Here is a 16399-nt window from a genome sequence, read left to right as displayed (position 1 = left end):
TCAAATAAAATTAATCCTCTAGATCCAGAATCCAGCCCTTTCTTCCCTACTTCACCTATTCCTTGTGAAACTATCTTCCCTGCGGTTTTTTAATATCACCTCCAATTTGACTATGATGGCAAACAGTATTTCCCAATATCAGTCTTTTATACCTGCTCAAGGGGGTGCATAAAAAACAAAATCTCATTTGCCCATGACCTGTACTGCATTTGTTTTGTTCCCCCAGTTTATGAGGGCCTCTTCTGAAACCGGTTTGCCCTTTGTTTTGTATACATAATTATAACATGCTACAAGGAATAGCCTCAAAAAGTGCAGCATCACTACTGGAAGCCAGATCCCACACTAACCACCACCAATATTCCTAACATCTGCCTACAAACAGTTTCAAACTCTTTAAGCCCCCCTGCAGTCAAGCAAGTTGCAATAGCCTAGAACTGGAATTTGGACCAGATTTGACACTATTTTTAAATGTGTGGTTTGGTTTTGAAGGCCACAGAAGCAGGAAAAAACAAGTGGAATTAGTTCCCCTGTACCACCTTGTCTTGACAGCAAAAACTGGGTGTTCTCCGTGATCTTTTGGTTCAGGCAGCTGGTTGCTTCAGAAACAGACAGGGAAAGCTTCCTGTTTTCTTTGGGGGGTTGGCAAAGGATAGATGGGCAAGTTATGTCAAACAGAAAAATAGGAAGTTGGAAAACCTTTAAGCAAGTCTCAGCTTCTTTGCTTCAAATTAAAAAAAAACAACAAACACAGTCAAACAAAAACCACATTCAAACCTCCCCACACCATCCCAGTCCCAACCAGTTCAAATGCACACAAAGTGCAAAACAAGTTGTAGTTTATTCAGAAACAAGGTTGTCCAGCAACATTCATGTGCAAAAATAAATTGGCAGCATTGGTCCCCATGCAGGAGTTTCTGACCCCAAGCATGCACAGGAGCAGCAAGGGTGGGCAAGGAAAGAGATAAACAAGCCATAGGATGTCACACCACCAAGGAACATGCAACAGGGTATAGAGGGGCAAGGAGTTATCACCAGCAGGACAAACAGCACCCAGAAATGCCATAACTCTGAAAGACAGGAGAGCAGGCGACCCTTCGAGGGGTAACGTCTGTCAGCCTGGGATCGTGTCCCAGCTAAGTGAGGTTTGATCCTGTTTTAGCATCGTTTTCCTGTTTAATCAAAATACAAGCTTACAGCCCTCTTTGAAAACCAAATTGTCCCAATGTTCCTTAGTTCCCCTCTTTGCAGATTCTAGGAGTCCTTGCCAGCACACCAAAGGTCAACCTTCAGCTGAAGGGCTGCTGACTTGCAAGACTTTCCTGCACTTGTGAGACGCTGCAGTGCAGTCTGGCACAGAAGGCTCCTGCTTTTGGAAAAACACTAGCTAGAACATTATCCTCCTAAATGTAAGGGAGCATGCTTACACCAGCTTTCTGCTGCTTTTGGAGCTACTCTCCAATAGCAAGAAGCTCAGAATCAGGCCAGTCACAGGACAGCTGTTAACGGCCATCCTCTTCAGCCCTCAACTTTGTCTAAGAGTCAAGAAATAGTCAACTTTTCATACAAGAAAACTGTACTTCTGTGAACACAGATGGGTTTGTCACCTTCTGTGTTCTTTGATAGTCTCATAATATTCAATCTACACAGCTTTATCAGCTGCACATACAATGATTTCTTCACCATCTGGGGTGAAATGAAATAATTGTGAGAGAACATAAACAATAACACACAACAGTTCAGGACAGCAACAAACCAAGGCTACAGGACTGTTAAGCTAATTCAAGAGGTGTTAGCCCAAGCAGCCTTCCTTTCCAGAAGCCTTGCAGGACTTCTGGTGAGTTTAAAGGTTTTTGTCATCTGAAAGGCAGCATTAGTCCACAACAGGGCAGGCTGGGTATTACCTTACAATTAGCATCAGTCCTAAAATAGCCTTTTCCAGATGCTTCCCCTAATAGCACATGCTCTCGTCCATGTCAAGCAGTTAGAGCTATAACATGCAAAATAAATATTGCAAATTAACTAATGTCCCTGTGCTGTTACTACCTTATGCCATCAGAACCCATCTTAGTCCAGCTGCAATCCTTAAGTGGCCTTTTCTTTCTTTCTCCTCTTTCAGAGCGAGGTACAGGCAAGATTAACCTTCTCACTACATGCAGACATTTGACTTTAAGCATTACTAAAGTCTTCCTTTTATCTTCCAGTACTATTGCTACGTGTTTTCATTCAGGCAGTTATTTTACATCTAACATCTGTCTCCCTGGCCTCTCTGGCTTTAACCATAGCCATTAGTCTCCTACAGTGTCACTATCACCTTCCTTATAGGATTACCCAGGTTGCATCATCTTGGCATATCCTCACAGGGTCATCCATCACATCATGGATTAAAAATCCACAGAGCAAGTCAGTATCCAGCCACTCTAATGACGTGGTCCAATAGAGAAACTAGAATTCAACACAGTTGGGGTTTTTATCATCATCCTTCTCTCTCCCCAACCAGAGCAGAGGTCACCAGCCAGTTACAGAACACAGTGCAAGCAATCACACCCATCAAAATAAAAAATCAGCATTAGAAATAGGCTGGGAAGGAGTTACTCTGCCTCACCACATCAGCCCCCACAACCTGGCAACACCAGGACTCCTCAAGAAATAGACTGGGCAGAGCTTGGGGCATGTCAAAGATGTGTCCTTACAGAGGTGGTGATGAGCTCTGCATTCCAAATGTGAGCCAGACCTTTTTAACTCATCTTTTGCCCTCACTCTGAACTCATATCAACTCCTATCTTCCCTTCCTTCCCAATTCAGGGCTCACCAAAATGCTGGTGAGTCTGGCTGTAACCCTGGAAGAAGGAAACTGTAATTCCCAAGTCCTAAAATAGCCCATGAAACAGTCCTTTCCAACTCAGTTTCCAGAACACACTTCTGTTGTGCCACATGTTTCTAGCCCCTCACTGGTAAGTTTTACACCAATTGCCACATCTGCCTTTTTTTTTTGAGGAGGCATGTAGTGCCCTCTCCTGGAGGGAACCAGCCTGGGAATCAAAGCCACTCGTGCCCCAGCTTCCAATAAGTATTTGACACCTTCCCTGCCACTCTCCACCTGCTGCTGCCCTCAGGCTTCACCTCCTGTGGTTCACCACATGCAAGGAAAAGCCTCACACTACTTCCCACTGAGCATAGTTCATGGAGTGAGAAATCAGCAGGAAAATAATGTAGAGAGTGTAATGCCTGGCAAAGCTTTTCTCAAAGCCTTTTGGAATTCTGAATGTCTCTTGCAGAACATCTTGCACCTCAAATTTTTCATCAACTGCTGTTTTGTAGATGCTACTGGTCAATATTCACTGCAGACCACTAATGCTGCAGGGATGGGAGGTCTTTTTCTGGCTTTTTATCTTTTTCTAGGGTATCTGGATTTAAGGGGGTCCCAGAAATAACAAGTAAGAAGTTCCAAATGTGCAGGCAATGGCACAGCAAACTGGTCTTACAAAGGGTTTGATCCACACTGATACGGACAGAGGAAAAGGTTATGCCAGAGTAACCCACTGGGTCCCAGCTCACTGCTCAGCTAAAGAGCCCATCAGTTGTCACCCACTTCCCTTGGCCTGCCTTTAAACTGCTCTTGTACCTGCAGGTTGCTGCTCTCCTTTAGATGCATCGTTATATCAGTTTTCTCTCTGGAGATTTGCTGGAGTTCCAGGCGTGTGTGTGGAGAAACAGCATGGAAGTGTGTGGGAAGGGGGTGGGCATTGACCTTTCTTTGATTTTTTGTTTCTTTACCTTTTCGCTACACTTTCTGATGGTGGATGTGAGCTCACTCACTACCATATCCACACACTTCAGACTTGGCTCCTTCAACTTCTGCACCTGCTTTTTCACTATGGCTTCAAAAGCGAGGTCAGGCGTGAAGAGACCCGTTCTGCATGGCAGGGGAAGGGTGGGAGGAAGCAACGAGGAAGAAGAAAGCAAAGCAGAGAAAGAGCAGGAAGGAGGAAGAAAGAAGGAAGGAAAAGGGAGAAGAGAGAAAACACAAGGCAAAATGAGAAGTGAGATTTTGGTTCATTCCATTAGCTTACTGAACCAGGTGAGCATTGCTATGGGGCCTGTGCACTGCCAAGTATCAGGAGAGTCTACAGGCAAATGGAAGTGGCAAAGGGGGAATGAGGTAGGAGCAGCTGGGCCAGTGAAATGGTGAGCTGTCAAGAGCAAGATGAGTGAATGGAGCCCCCAGGGATCAAGTGATCACTTCCTGAAGGAAAGCTTCTTGGGATTTCAAGACAAAGCTTCTTGCCAGTGAGCCACTGCCTCTTTTCCTAGACATTCACCATTTCTCATATCTCTTTATCTTATTTCCCTTTCCTTCCCGCCATGGTTATCTCCCCCTCAAGTTTTCCTTATTTCAGCTGCAGGAAGCCTGAACAGGAGCCAGGCTAAGACCTGCAGAGGTCTATCACTTGTATCTTGTTTTGGCAGAACTGAACCAGAGTCTCTCAGTTTCAGGGATTCGGACAAACCACTCCACTTACAGAACATATTTCATCTCACCCACCTTCCCTGCAACATCAACCTCCTCAGTAAGAACAGATGTACCCATTTAGGAAAATGCAAACATGCTACAAGACATCCATAGCTATACAAAGCACCCATTATACCTGCAGCATCAGACCCAACACAGGCCTGCTGTGATTTATAAGGAACTATTAATTTCCCCTGATATTATGTGGTCTGTGTTCTCAGTGGCTCCACTCAGGAAGAACAGAAAGTCCACAGAAACTAAAGTTACTAAAATATAGCCAGGATCAATCCAATTCAAGACTACTGCACCCAAAAAAAGTTTTTCAGCACTTCTTTTAACACTTCAGAGCTTCTACCAGGATGTTCTTTGTTACACAATCTGAGTTACTTGTCTTATCATGGGCCATTACTGCTTTGCCAGTACTTTCAGGGAATAACATCCCCTTGGCATGGGAAGGGGATACTACTTTTCTAAAGCTGCAGTTTATAACCACACCTGGGGTGCCTGCAGCTAACAACAAATCCTGGGATGGCTATAAATAACCACCACTTCATGTAAATCAGGTATCTACTCCTTCACCTCATCTTCCACATCTCTGCAGATAACACCTGCAAGTCCCCAAGCAACATCAGTATTGAAACACTCTTCAACACGTATTATGAGATGTACAACCACTCTGCCTTTTAAGCAGCGAAGAGTTGGAATATATTACAGGATGTGGATTCACCCAAGGGTCTCTCCCTAGGTGCCAACAATGCCCCTTTTGAGCAAAGCAAGAGCATTTCCAGAGTTCAGTTCACACCCTCTGACCCAGTAGAGGATTCCTACTAACCCAGCTGCCCATCTAAGCTCAAGTTATGCTGTTTCCCCCACCAGACTTCAGGGGAAATCTGATTTTTTTTAAAAATTAGTCCCCTACAGTACCTGAGTATCACCTGAATGACAGTATTTTCTTTCTTCATATACAAAATAGTAACTATGGCTACTAGAGCACACACAGCGCAACTAGAACTGAAGTCAACCATGAACACCTTAGCAGTAGGATCCAAGTTGAAATGGAATCCTTTATTCCTGAATCTGTGACATTTCCCCTCCATCCATGTGGTCTTTTCTCCTCCTGTATTTCCCACCCTGCTGTACCCACTACCTGATCACTTGAGGAACTGCTGCCTTCGGAACAGATGGTTTATTCTAAAACTGTCAGTAAAAAGAGGAATGAAAAAGAAACAATGAAGTAAGAAATAGTGAAGGAAAGGATGCAATGGGAAAGAATCAATGGGAAGTTTTGAATAGCAACTGATGGATGGAGAACAAATCAAAAGAAGCTTCAGAGGGCATGAAAAAGGAGGGCCCTTCTGATCCAGTTAGCAGGTGACTCTGGATACTTGGCAGCCCGAGGGCCTGTGCTTACCTGTCAACAGGCTCTAATGGCAATTTTCTGGGTGCTTCCCACAGTCACACACCCCAAGAGAGGACAGCAGGACAGAAAAAGGAAGCTCCTCCAGCACTCTAGAAACCTGAGCAACCTCTCACTGCATCCACTTTGCTCTCCCAGTCTGTCCTGGGGGGCAAAGCACGTGCCTGCACACCTGAGCCCTTCTACTGAGGCTCCTGGCCCTAAGGACCAGGCACTTGTGCAAGGGATGGCAAGTGTTACCACTTGGGCACCTGTCCCCACCCTTGCAGAGAGGGGGTCAGACTCTGTGGAAACCCCCTGCAGTGCCCATTTACCTGCACCTGAATAGCCAGCGGCGAGTCCAGTTCCCAGTGCCCACCTAATCCTAACTGAGGTGCCTTTTCACCAGCACCCAGCCCAACCTGAAGCAGCAAGTCATAGCTGAGAAGATGGCACGAGTCATCTTATCTTGCTCTCTTTCAACCCCAACCTCATAAACAAAAGCTGCCACATCCAAAGGGCAGAATCAAGGCAGGTTCCCTCCCCTGACCCCAAAAAATACCAGTATGGATCCCAAAGGGCAAAGCCTGATGCCCTCTCTTGAGAGAGAGAGAGCAGATGGACCCCAGAGGCTGATGAACATTTCTAACTTGCTTCTTCTCAGCCATGTGCTGCCATTCCAGATTAGGATATGGACCAAACCAGCCAGAAACCAAGCCAAACACCACAGCAACGTTTCCTTGAGATACAGCCCACAACCGTAAGTGCTGTAGCTCTGAATTTCAGCCCCATACATCCCCCAACAGCTTAACCCTCTAACTTCTACAAGAACAGAGAGCACAAAATTTAAATCCCAGCTCTAAAAGATTCACAGAGCAGGGCCATGGCACACATCCCACAGTGCTTCCTTTCTGTTTGGCTTGTTGGCTGGATCGCTCCAGGCTGGCTCTGCTCAGGTCTAGTCATGCTGAGGAGGTGGTGAAAACACCAAGTGTGGCTGCAGGCAAATCCCTGCCCAGGTCACGATGCTGCACCGCAGCCAGCGAGCGGGTGGAAGGTGCCAACTCCATGCTGCCTCTGGTTACCTTCTTGGTGCACTGTCTAACAGTATTGATTAACTCCGAAATGACCATGTCCACGCATTTCAGGCAAGGTTCTTTAATCTTCTTCACCTGCTTTTTCACAATGGTCTCAAAGGCCATGTCAGGTGTGAAGAGACCGGTTCTAAACACCCAGGGTGGGGACAAGACAAGGCAGGAGGGGGAGAAGGGGCAAGGAGAATGTCACAGCGTTACACACACATCTCGGAGCAGGCACCGCCATCACCAAAACCCGGGACATTTAGGCTGGAAAGTGTCATGTCCCCTGGACAAGCCATGACTGGAGTCCATGAAAAATGAGGGATGCTTGGCACTTCCCAGGAAGGAGGTGCTGAGGGCAAAATGGATCTTAGCTGGACTGCCATGGCCAGGTTACCATTTTACCTCAGCCTAAGGGTGGCAGGGGCTGACCCCTCCACAGTGTATTTGACCTCAGAGTTGTGCAGGAGATGAGGCCTGCTCTGGAAGATTTTCTTGATAGTTAGGACACTGACACCTCTGACACCCTTTATCAAGTTCAGCTGGCAACTGACCAAGAGAAAGGAATAAAAATAAATCTAGGTCAGTGTTTGTACACATCCCTGTGTGCAGGAAGGGCTCCAACAGGCACCTTCCCAGGAGCAGCACAACTCAGGGTCTCAGGGCTGAACTTTCTGACAACTCACCTTCACACTGAAGGGAACACAAACCTGTTTGCTAACTATGTGGGACCAGTGGGACCCTGGTGATGGGCACACCAGTGCTCCCTCAGATCTCTAGGGGAGGAGAGGCTCTGTACCAACACTTGTTTTGAACAACTAACTGCTAGTTAATGTGAAAATCAACATTTTAGTTTTAATTAAACAAAGCAGTAATATGGGGTTGTATCCCTCTTCCTACCCTTTCATATGTGAAGGCCCAAGAAGGACTGAAAAGATGTCAAGTTACCCAGGCTTTTACCTTTTAGGCTTCTGTGACTCCCACATGGGAAAAGAAAGCAAACTCACTTGAATGATTGTCCCTACTCCCAGATTCAAGGCAGAGGTTATCCCTCCCTTTGGCTGACCTACCGTACCTCTGAAGTCTTCAACTCCATTTGGAAGGTCTAGAAGGATTTACATGGCTTTTCAGCCAGAGCTCTGCCTAGTGCGTGATACGTGCCTGATACCGTGGATGTTCTTGATGGCGTAGCTGATCTCCCGCCGCAGCTCCTTCTCATCAAACTCCATCTGCACCAGGACAGAATTCCATCAGAAACTTTATGACACTGATTTGCATAGCAGCACACAGCAGCAGACTTTGCAGAGAAGAGGTCCCATGCCAGCACTACCATGTGACACATGAGATACTAGCCCAAGCGTTGGATACAGAGTCCAGCCATAAAACTGCTGTGGCCAAAGCAGGACACCCTGGACACACGTGAACAGCTAAGGGCTTCCACTTACAGATGCCCCAGCTGCTCTTAAGGAGCTTCTTTGAGATAAAGCACTGAAGTGCTAGATGGCTTTCTAAAGCAAATTGGTTTGCCTCACAACATTTAACATGAGATCTTGGCAGTTGCATTTTCAGTGAACACCACAAATGGATAAACCATTTGGTGTGAATTGTAAATCTAACACAAGCAAGGCTATTTATTTCACTAGAATGGCCTCATCTTATTCAAATGTCAAAAAAAAAGGAAGCAGAATGCAAAAACTAATGAAGCAGAAAGATCTGGCTCTCAAATCTGTTCCACCTAACATTAAAAAAAAAGATTTTCAGTATCCCTCTTTATCAGGTTAGTGTACTTCACCATCCAAGAAAAATGTCTTTCAATAAAAATCCTCTTCCACTTTCAAGAGGGGAGTACAGTTTCTACACTATTCCCACCTCTAGGCCATTGATAGGGGACAGACAGAAGTAATCCCAGGTATACCTACAATTCTTCTTCCTGCTTCTTAGGTATCTATTAGGCCAACTTTAGGTCCAGTCTGATGCTCAGGAGCAAGGAAGTACAAGTTTCAGCACCATCCCTTCTATATGAAATTCAGTCATAGTAGCTTTGACATGAAATATCTGTGAGGGCATTCAGTCATTGATTTACCATTGGTTGTGTTAAAGTGATTTTTCACACTTAATTTAGCATTTAGGAATTAAGCCAAAGAAATATTGTCATTTAGTTCAGAGAAAGTTAAGTTCTGTAACAAGAACAGGGACAGAGGGAAGGGTCAGCACTATGGGAAGGTCCCAACAAAGGAGACAAACAAGTGAAAAAAGGTGTTAAAAGGGAAAACCATGAAACAAAGCAGCTGAAGAGAAAGTCTGCTGATGAAAGATAGCAAGAGGAGTAAGGAGGCAGACAGAAGTAGTAACAGATAACAGGCAACAAAAAGCATATCTCAGCAGCACGGGGAAGCAGTACCTTCACCAGTTCAAAGGGGAAACGCTCATGGAAGATGCGGTTGATCCGAGCTCCTCCTGACAGCTCATAGGTGTCAATTTGGTCTCCAGAGCCTTCAATGCGTTTCTCAAAGTCCACAGCAAACTGCTGGACCATCCTGAAAGAAAACCCAAGAGCATGAAGTGGAACTCATCGCTGAGCAGTCCTTTCTAGCAAGGGACACTGAGGCCACTTACTGAAGCAGAGCTTTGGTCTTGCGAGCAGGGTCATCAGGACGAAAGTTCTTGTACTCCTCCACCTCCTTCTCAATGGAGAGGAGCTGGCTCTGGAGCTTGTTCCGCAGCCCTGGCAGCGTGTCACGGATGTGGTTGGTCAATTGCTGCACAAGAAGAAGGTTTAAGACGACAGTAAACCTCTAGGTAGTTACTGGGAAGAGTTTGCTGCCTCCACACTACAAAACAGATGAAAGCTCCTCTCTGTGTTCAATTCTTCTGTGTGGTCCTAACAAAATGTCTACCCCAGGACAAATACCAGTTACGAACTGAAGGTATTCCCCCTCCCCAGCTCCTGCCTATTGCCCCCCTCTACTCTTCACCTTCCATTTACCTTCTAGTCTGGTGCAAAACTCCCCTCCACACAAACCTGCTGATTCAAACCCAAGAATAAACTTCACATACAAGTATTAGCATTTGCTATTTACACAGAGGTAAAGGCTATTCTGCCTTCAGATTAGCACACCATTGACACCCGATGTGGTGGTAAAGCCCTTTCTAAAAAAAAAAAGGGTGAAAAGGCAAGGTGGAAGGAGCCAAAATCACTCATGGGGCTCTAATAAGAGGGTTTGCACAAAGCACAGCTGCGGGAAACTCCAGTTTAAAGATGAACATTTGAATAAGGAGAAACAGGAAAGAGACCCTCTTCACTTCAGAGAGTATTTCAAGGGAGCAGAGAGGGAAGCAACAGTAAATTGCTACTGTATGAAAAATAGGGATAAGGTAGCCTCAATAAATGGGAAATGACTATCAGTATGCCATAAATACTGAGATCACAAGAATTTAGAAGGTATCTTTTAACTTATCCAGAAAGACCTTGCATCCTAATAGTGCATATACCACGAACCAACTATTGAATTTGAAAGCGAAAGGATAAATGCTGTGCTCTCTCTGCCTTTGGTGGGCAAGCTCCATTATTGGCCTCAATGTATTTCACAGCCAATGACACCAAGGGCAGCAGTTCTTGACTGTGGACAGTACCTGGTTCAGTACTTTCTGCAGAAAGGGGGTTCCCATGCGATCAGCCATGTGTCTGTAGGCTGGGTGGGAGAGAAAAAACTTTCTCTCTGCAGCCAGAGCTGCCTGAATGTCCTTCTTGCCATCTATGTCCTTCTGACTTCTGTTGACCACACCAATGTAACCTGTGAGAGTGGGGTTAGAGATCAGATGGTTGCAAAGATGTAAATGAGACTCAGACTTGAGAAGGAAGTTACTCAGCCAGCAGCATTACAAAAGGGGAATTCTAGTGGCAACACATTATTAGGGGCAATTGGAAGAGTTTAAAATTAGAATTTCCTTGAACGGCCCAGCTTCTGACATTTTGGTGTGCAGGACAAAAATGGGTATGGAACAGAGAATTAGCTTATTTATTACTGCTCCCCAAACACAAAGCACACTCCAGTCTCATTTATTTCAGACTCTCCTGTTATGAGTCCTTAGCACAGGTACTTTTGCCATGGCCACAGCCATGTATCACAGCCCAGAATTATTTAATCTCTTTACTATAGCAGCAAGAGGGGTGTTTTAGACATCTTTCACAGCTTACCTTATTGAAAAGAAAGTAAAGATAAGAGCATAAGGTTGTGTTTCTGCTAGGACTACATATCAAGGTATAAATACCTAAAAAGTTCCTGTTAAACAGCATGACTGAGCCTGGTTCCCCAACTTTTCTCAGTTTTAGCTTGGAACAGAGATGGCTTAACCACAAGTTGTAAGAGATGTTACAGGAAGGGGATGCACTGGAGGAAGAGGATGAGGGCAGGACACCTCACAAAGGGAAAACAGAGGAAGGAGATCATGGACAAAGCATGAGGAAACATACCCCTACGGAGGGGAAGCAATTTGTTTTCTAACACATCTCGTGCATCAGTTCCTTCATCCATAAGATCCAGCTTAGTGATGACCCCAATGGTGCGTTGGCCTACGGAAAAAAACCACAAACATACTTGATCAAGCAAACAACTCATGTATTATTTTCTTCTGTTCACAGAGGTTACAGATTGCCCAACTTAGCTACTCAAGGGCTCTTAAACTCACACATTACGGCTCCCATCACGTACAAGAGGCCACAAGAGCAAAACAGACAAAAATCAAGACCAGTTCTCAGTTGTATCCTGCTGAATGCACAAGCTATGCCACAGCAGAAAAGGATTTTAGAGCATATTTTCCTAGTTCTTTCTAGGCCAAATGCAGATGATTAAAGGAAATGAAATTCTTCAACTCTTCAGAAATGGGGCTTAGACAAATGAAGGAAAGGGGAGTAGCAAAATTTCTACTACAGCAACTGTTAATACTCACTAATACCTCTCACAAGAATGTTTGTTGGCAAAGATGCATCCCAAGACAACAGACATGAGCCACAGCTACTGTGCTAATCACAGCCAAAGGAAAATCAGGCCATTGTCTAGTAATGCCAGGATAAATTAGGAGACATTTACCTTGAGGATCCACCTCCTTTGCGATCTTCAGGGCATCAGAATTGGCCAAATCAGAGTTGGCTGGGGATACTGCCAAGATGAGGCAGTTCTCTTTGGTGACAAACTGCATGAGCATGTCTCGGATCTGGAACTCGATGTCAGGGGGCTGATCCCCTACAGGGACTTTTGTCATACCCGGCAGATCCACCAAGGTCAGGTTCAGGACTAGACACAGGAGTTAGCATAAGGGATTGTTAAGGCAGGAATGTTCTGGTCTTTAAGTATCACCTGTAGTTAAAGTGACTCCAATATATCACAGGGGTTAAGAGATGCACACACAAAAGCACACAGAGCTTTCTATTCCCTTCTTGTTACTGCTCAGTAAGAACTAGTTGCAGGTTGTTTCTAGTGTGATTGTCAATGATCTCATCACCCTTCCCTTTAAATCACTTGTTTTCACACTGATCAGGAAAACTGTGCCCTCAAAGTCCTTCCACAAATGCTACACTGAAGGGGAAAAGACGACAGTACTTTGTTTCCAGTTCATAATGGACTGGAGAGCCTTCTAGAAGAGTTGGTCCCACTGCACTAGGACTCACCATGGGGAGAGTAGACTCGGAGATTAATGGGCACAGGGGAAATCCCTTTGTTGGAGCCAGTAACACGATCTGTTTCAGCCTCAATCTCCAAACGGACCTCCTCAAAATCAGTGAACTTCTTTCCTTTGCAGTGGAGGAACTCACCATATTCTATTTAAATAGAAGCAGAGAGCCAGAAATAGTCACCGAAATCAGAGAAACACTCAAAAGTGTGATGAAAGCATCACATCCTGAAGCACAACACAACAAAACACAACTGAAGGGATTAAGTCTGGCAAGGGCCTTTCCTGACAGAGTCTGCAGGTTGGAACAGAAGTTACTGCAGTCATATTTATGTGGCCAGCATCTGAGATAGCTCAGTTGAGCCCAGCATCTTCACAGCCCAGCTTCTGTCTCAGCAGAGCTGGCATCCTCACTTGTCTTCAGCCAAGTAATAATCCAGGACATTCCCTGTTGATACTTACCAAACTTTGCATGCACCTGCCTGTGGCAGCTGTGGCTTCCCCAGCTACACTGGGAGGTACCTCGGTACCCAGGACTCGGAGTACCTCTGTATTAAAGTGCTGGGTGTAAACAACAGTCTCACTACTTATGAGAACAGATTCCAAATCTTGAGAGGAAAAAAAAACCCAAATCATCTCTTGACATGGTTTTGAATTGGCTGGTGGTTGAGACTTTTTGTATCAGTCCTTGAACAGGTTAACCACTACAAGAACCCTCTGTTCCAATTTTAAAGCCACCTAAAAGTTAAATTGTCTTCTTACTGTACATAAAATTTTTGTCAGATGAACCTATCTATCAAGCACAGGAAGAGTACCTTGAAACATTCACTTGTCAACTCCTAGATGAGATCTTGACATAAATTAAGGGGTAATTAAAATATCCTACAAGTAAGTAGCAAAACCAGTGAACTGCCCAAAAGACCAGCCACAGAACTCTCAGATCTTTCCTCTACAGACCCCACTGTTCTCACACTGGATTTTCGTACATTATCTCACCCCCTTAATCCACTACATTTTCAGCAGGATCATCTGGCTTTTAGGTCTTACCCACTCATGAGAGTCACAGCTGCATAGGCAAAGGAAAATTATGATGTTTGTGCATGGAGCCTTGAATAATAAATTAAAACCAAAACAAAACATTAAGAAGCATTTTGCTTCTGGACACTTAATGCATCACATGTTAAACAGGCAAAAAGGCTGCAGGTGTTTTTTCCTGAGGAAGATTCTTATTTCTTTTCTCTAGTGAGCAGTGCCACTGATCAAATAATACCTTCCTAACACAGCAGTCCAGCTGGACACACAGGGGAAGGGAGCTCACATACCTGTGCTGGCATTTACCAGCTGCAGGACCAGTGGGCGCCTGGTTACGATGCCAGATCCACGTGGCAGAAAGTCCCTGAAATGAAACAGGAAGTTTTGGATGAGTGAGTGATTGTTTCCTTCCCTTTTCACAGCTTTTCTGCTTATATAAGTATATATGGGTTCTAAGAGACAGTCCCAGCCACGAGCACAAAGAAGTTTAAGGCATTAACACAAAGTGCTTCTCCTTGAGAAGGGCAAGAGCTTGTTCTGAAGTAGTTTATACTCACAGCACAGTCCCTCTAACCATGTCTGTGACAGCACAGCTCCTTCAGCTGAAGTTCCAAGTTAACAAGCCCATTTAATACAGCTGTCTGTGCTTCCATCAGAAAGAGAAGTTGAAGCAGAGCCAAAAAACTAGCGTGCCTCCTTTTGACAAAAACAATTACACAAATTCACTCACACCCTGCACTTGGAGCTTGAGAAGACACCACATTGTCCCAGTGTGCAAACACCACGTGATACAACTGAGAAAATAACCAGCAGCCAAAGGCTTGTCTCCACACAGGGTCTCTCCCAGCTATAACTACTCAAGATATCAGTATTGCTAAGGCAAAAGCAGTAGTTTCCTTCTGTATTTACATGAATCCTGAATTTTTGTGTACTTCAAGTAATTTCAAGGGAAAGCAGCCTTTCACCAACATTCTCCAAATGCTGGCTTAGCAGCCACAGCCCACCAGTTCTCCTCTGCTTTTCCTTTTTTCCAATCCAAAGCTAGGCGTGCCCACTGCATCTGCTGATGACCTTGCTAGTTTGTGGCCTGGTTTTCTAGTACTTGGCTGTTCATGTGGCTCTTCAGGAGCCACTGAGCAGTTCTGAAAATATAATCAATTGCTTCCTTGCCTACTGGGAGAAGCATCACTTCAAAATATGTTTCCTACAGCATGAATATAGTTTTCTCTGTTAAAAGAAGCCCTGCCTACATTGGCAGGGTTCTGGCAGACAATCCTCCTTCCCTTCATAGCTGTGGCAAGGAATAATTTTGCTAATTCAGGAGTAACTATTAACTCTGCTGAATGAGAAATCCAGAGCTCTCCACTTTGCGATCTTCCTCTTACTCCTGCATGAACTTAACACTGACGAAGTCCATGAATATGAGAAATGAGTTTCTGTTTTTACACACCAGACAAGGCCTTGAGCAGCTCTGTCTCAGCTCCTGGTTTGGCCACTCATTTCCTATGTAACCCTATGCAAGTTATTCTGCTTCTCTGTATTTCCATTTCCTCAGTTATAAAAGTAATTCTCCATCTGTGGGGATGTCAGAATAACTTGGTAATATCAAAAACTGGAGAGCAGGTTCAAGTAAAATGAGTGTAAGGAGGCACCGTACATCCTCTAACATCTCAAAAATATCACCTGTTAATTACTACGTCAGGAATAATGGAACCTCTGGTACAACTTGACCAGTTAAAATTAGACTGAAACTCATTCTCATTATTTTAGACTTTCCAGAATTATAAAGAGTTAACTGGGGATTGCCTTTCATTTGTTTTTCAAATCATACAGCTCTAGTTTTTCCATTCCAGTGGGATTAACCCCAGAATCTTTAAGACACTGAGCCATTCTAACAGTTTTCTGCTATCTCAGCTCCATTCCTATAGATGCCTGTGGTCGATATGTGGAAAAGTCCTATCCTTGCATCAGTTTTTAGCATAACACATCCATTTAAGATCCACTGAATTATTTTGAACTTGTACCTGAGAAAAAGGAATCCTAATACTACAGATTCCCTTTCCAGCACACCGAGACAGTCCTCTAGTTATTGGTTTCCAATTTGCAGTATCAAATCTTGCTTTACTGTAGAAAAAGGACCACTTGCATTTATAAGCATGAAATCAATAGGAAGCAAGATCCTATTCATGCTGGACTATGTTTTCCTGAATCCTTCTGCTTTGCTTAATATCCTGATTTCTCTACTGTCCTTATCATAGCTACTAAGAAAAAAAAAAATCTCAAGACAAAGATAGACAGAAAACCTACAGCATTGGGTTCCAGCATTATTAAAAAATTATTCAATTTATTGTGTTAACTCAAGTAGCTCCCAGGCTATTCCAAGCAAAAACCACCAAGTCGTCTAGAGGACAAGACAACAAATCCATAAGCCAAATCTTGTCACCAACAATCTTCAGTGCTACTCTAGTTCTGAGTGAAAATACATGCAAATCTGATCCCTAGTATCAGAAAATGAATGTGTGTTCATACCCACAAACTACTGAGAGGTACATGCAGTTCAACTTTCAAGCCTTCTGTACACTTGACTCCTATCAGGAGTTACAGCCAAAAAGCTTTATTAATAAAACCTACAACTTATGCAGTATCATCCCATTTTAGCCATGTTATTTCCTATTCTTCATTTCTTTTCTCTCTGCAGTCTGTTGGAAAAAC

The 16399-nt window shown here is 44.3% G+C and overlaps 1 protein-coding gene across 21 annotated transcripts in view; it reads right to left on the bottom strand.

Annotated features, from left to right (window-relative positions):
* DNM1 (dynamin 1) overlaps positions 1 to 16399 on the bottom strand; it is a 66403-nt gene that overhangs the window by 28656 nt on the left and 21348 nt on the right. For 17 of the 21 annotated variants that reach the window (XR_007207807.1, XR_007207805.1, XR_007207806.1 and 14 more), the window contains exons 2-10: positions 13978 to 14051; positions 12654 to 12803; positions 12076 to 12279; positions 11460 to 11558; positions 10619 to 10779; positions 9602 to 9744; positions 9387 to 9522; positions 8147 to 8214; positions 6992 to 7130 (exon numbers count right to left, since the gene is read on the bottom strand). Coding sequence is in view for 14 of the 21 variants with exons in the window: in XM_048325238.1 (XP_048181195.1) it covers positions 6992 to 7130; positions 8147 to 8214; positions 9387 to 9522; positions 9602 to 9744; positions 10619 to 10779; positions 11460 to 11558; positions 12076 to 12279; positions 12654 to 12803; positions 13978 to 14051 (1174 nt within the window). In the remaining 7 variants the exon portion in view is untranslated. Of the gene's footprint in view, positions 1 to 3774; positions 3914 to 6991; positions 7131 to 8146; positions 8215 to 9386; positions 9523 to 9601; positions 9745 to 10618; positions 10780 to 11459; positions 11559 to 12075; positions 12280 to 12653; positions 12804 to 13977; positions 14052 to 16399 lie in introns of all 21 variants that reach the window. The other 4 variants (XM_048325229.1, XM_048325235.1, XM_048325232.1 and 1 more) reach the window with 1 other exon arrangement.

The sequence above is a fragment of the Corvus hawaiiensis genome, chromosome 21 (genome assembly GCF_020740725.1).
Source record: "Corvus hawaiiensis isolate bCorHaw1 chromosome 21, bCorHaw1.pri.cur, whole genome shotgun sequence".
NCBI classification, from domain to species: domain Eukaryota; kingdom Metazoa; phylum Chordata; class Aves; order Passeriformes; family Corvidae; genus Corvus; species Corvus hawaiiensis.
Note: the sequence above shows the minus strand (reverse complement) of the source record. Positions and strands in the feature narration are given on the sequence as shown.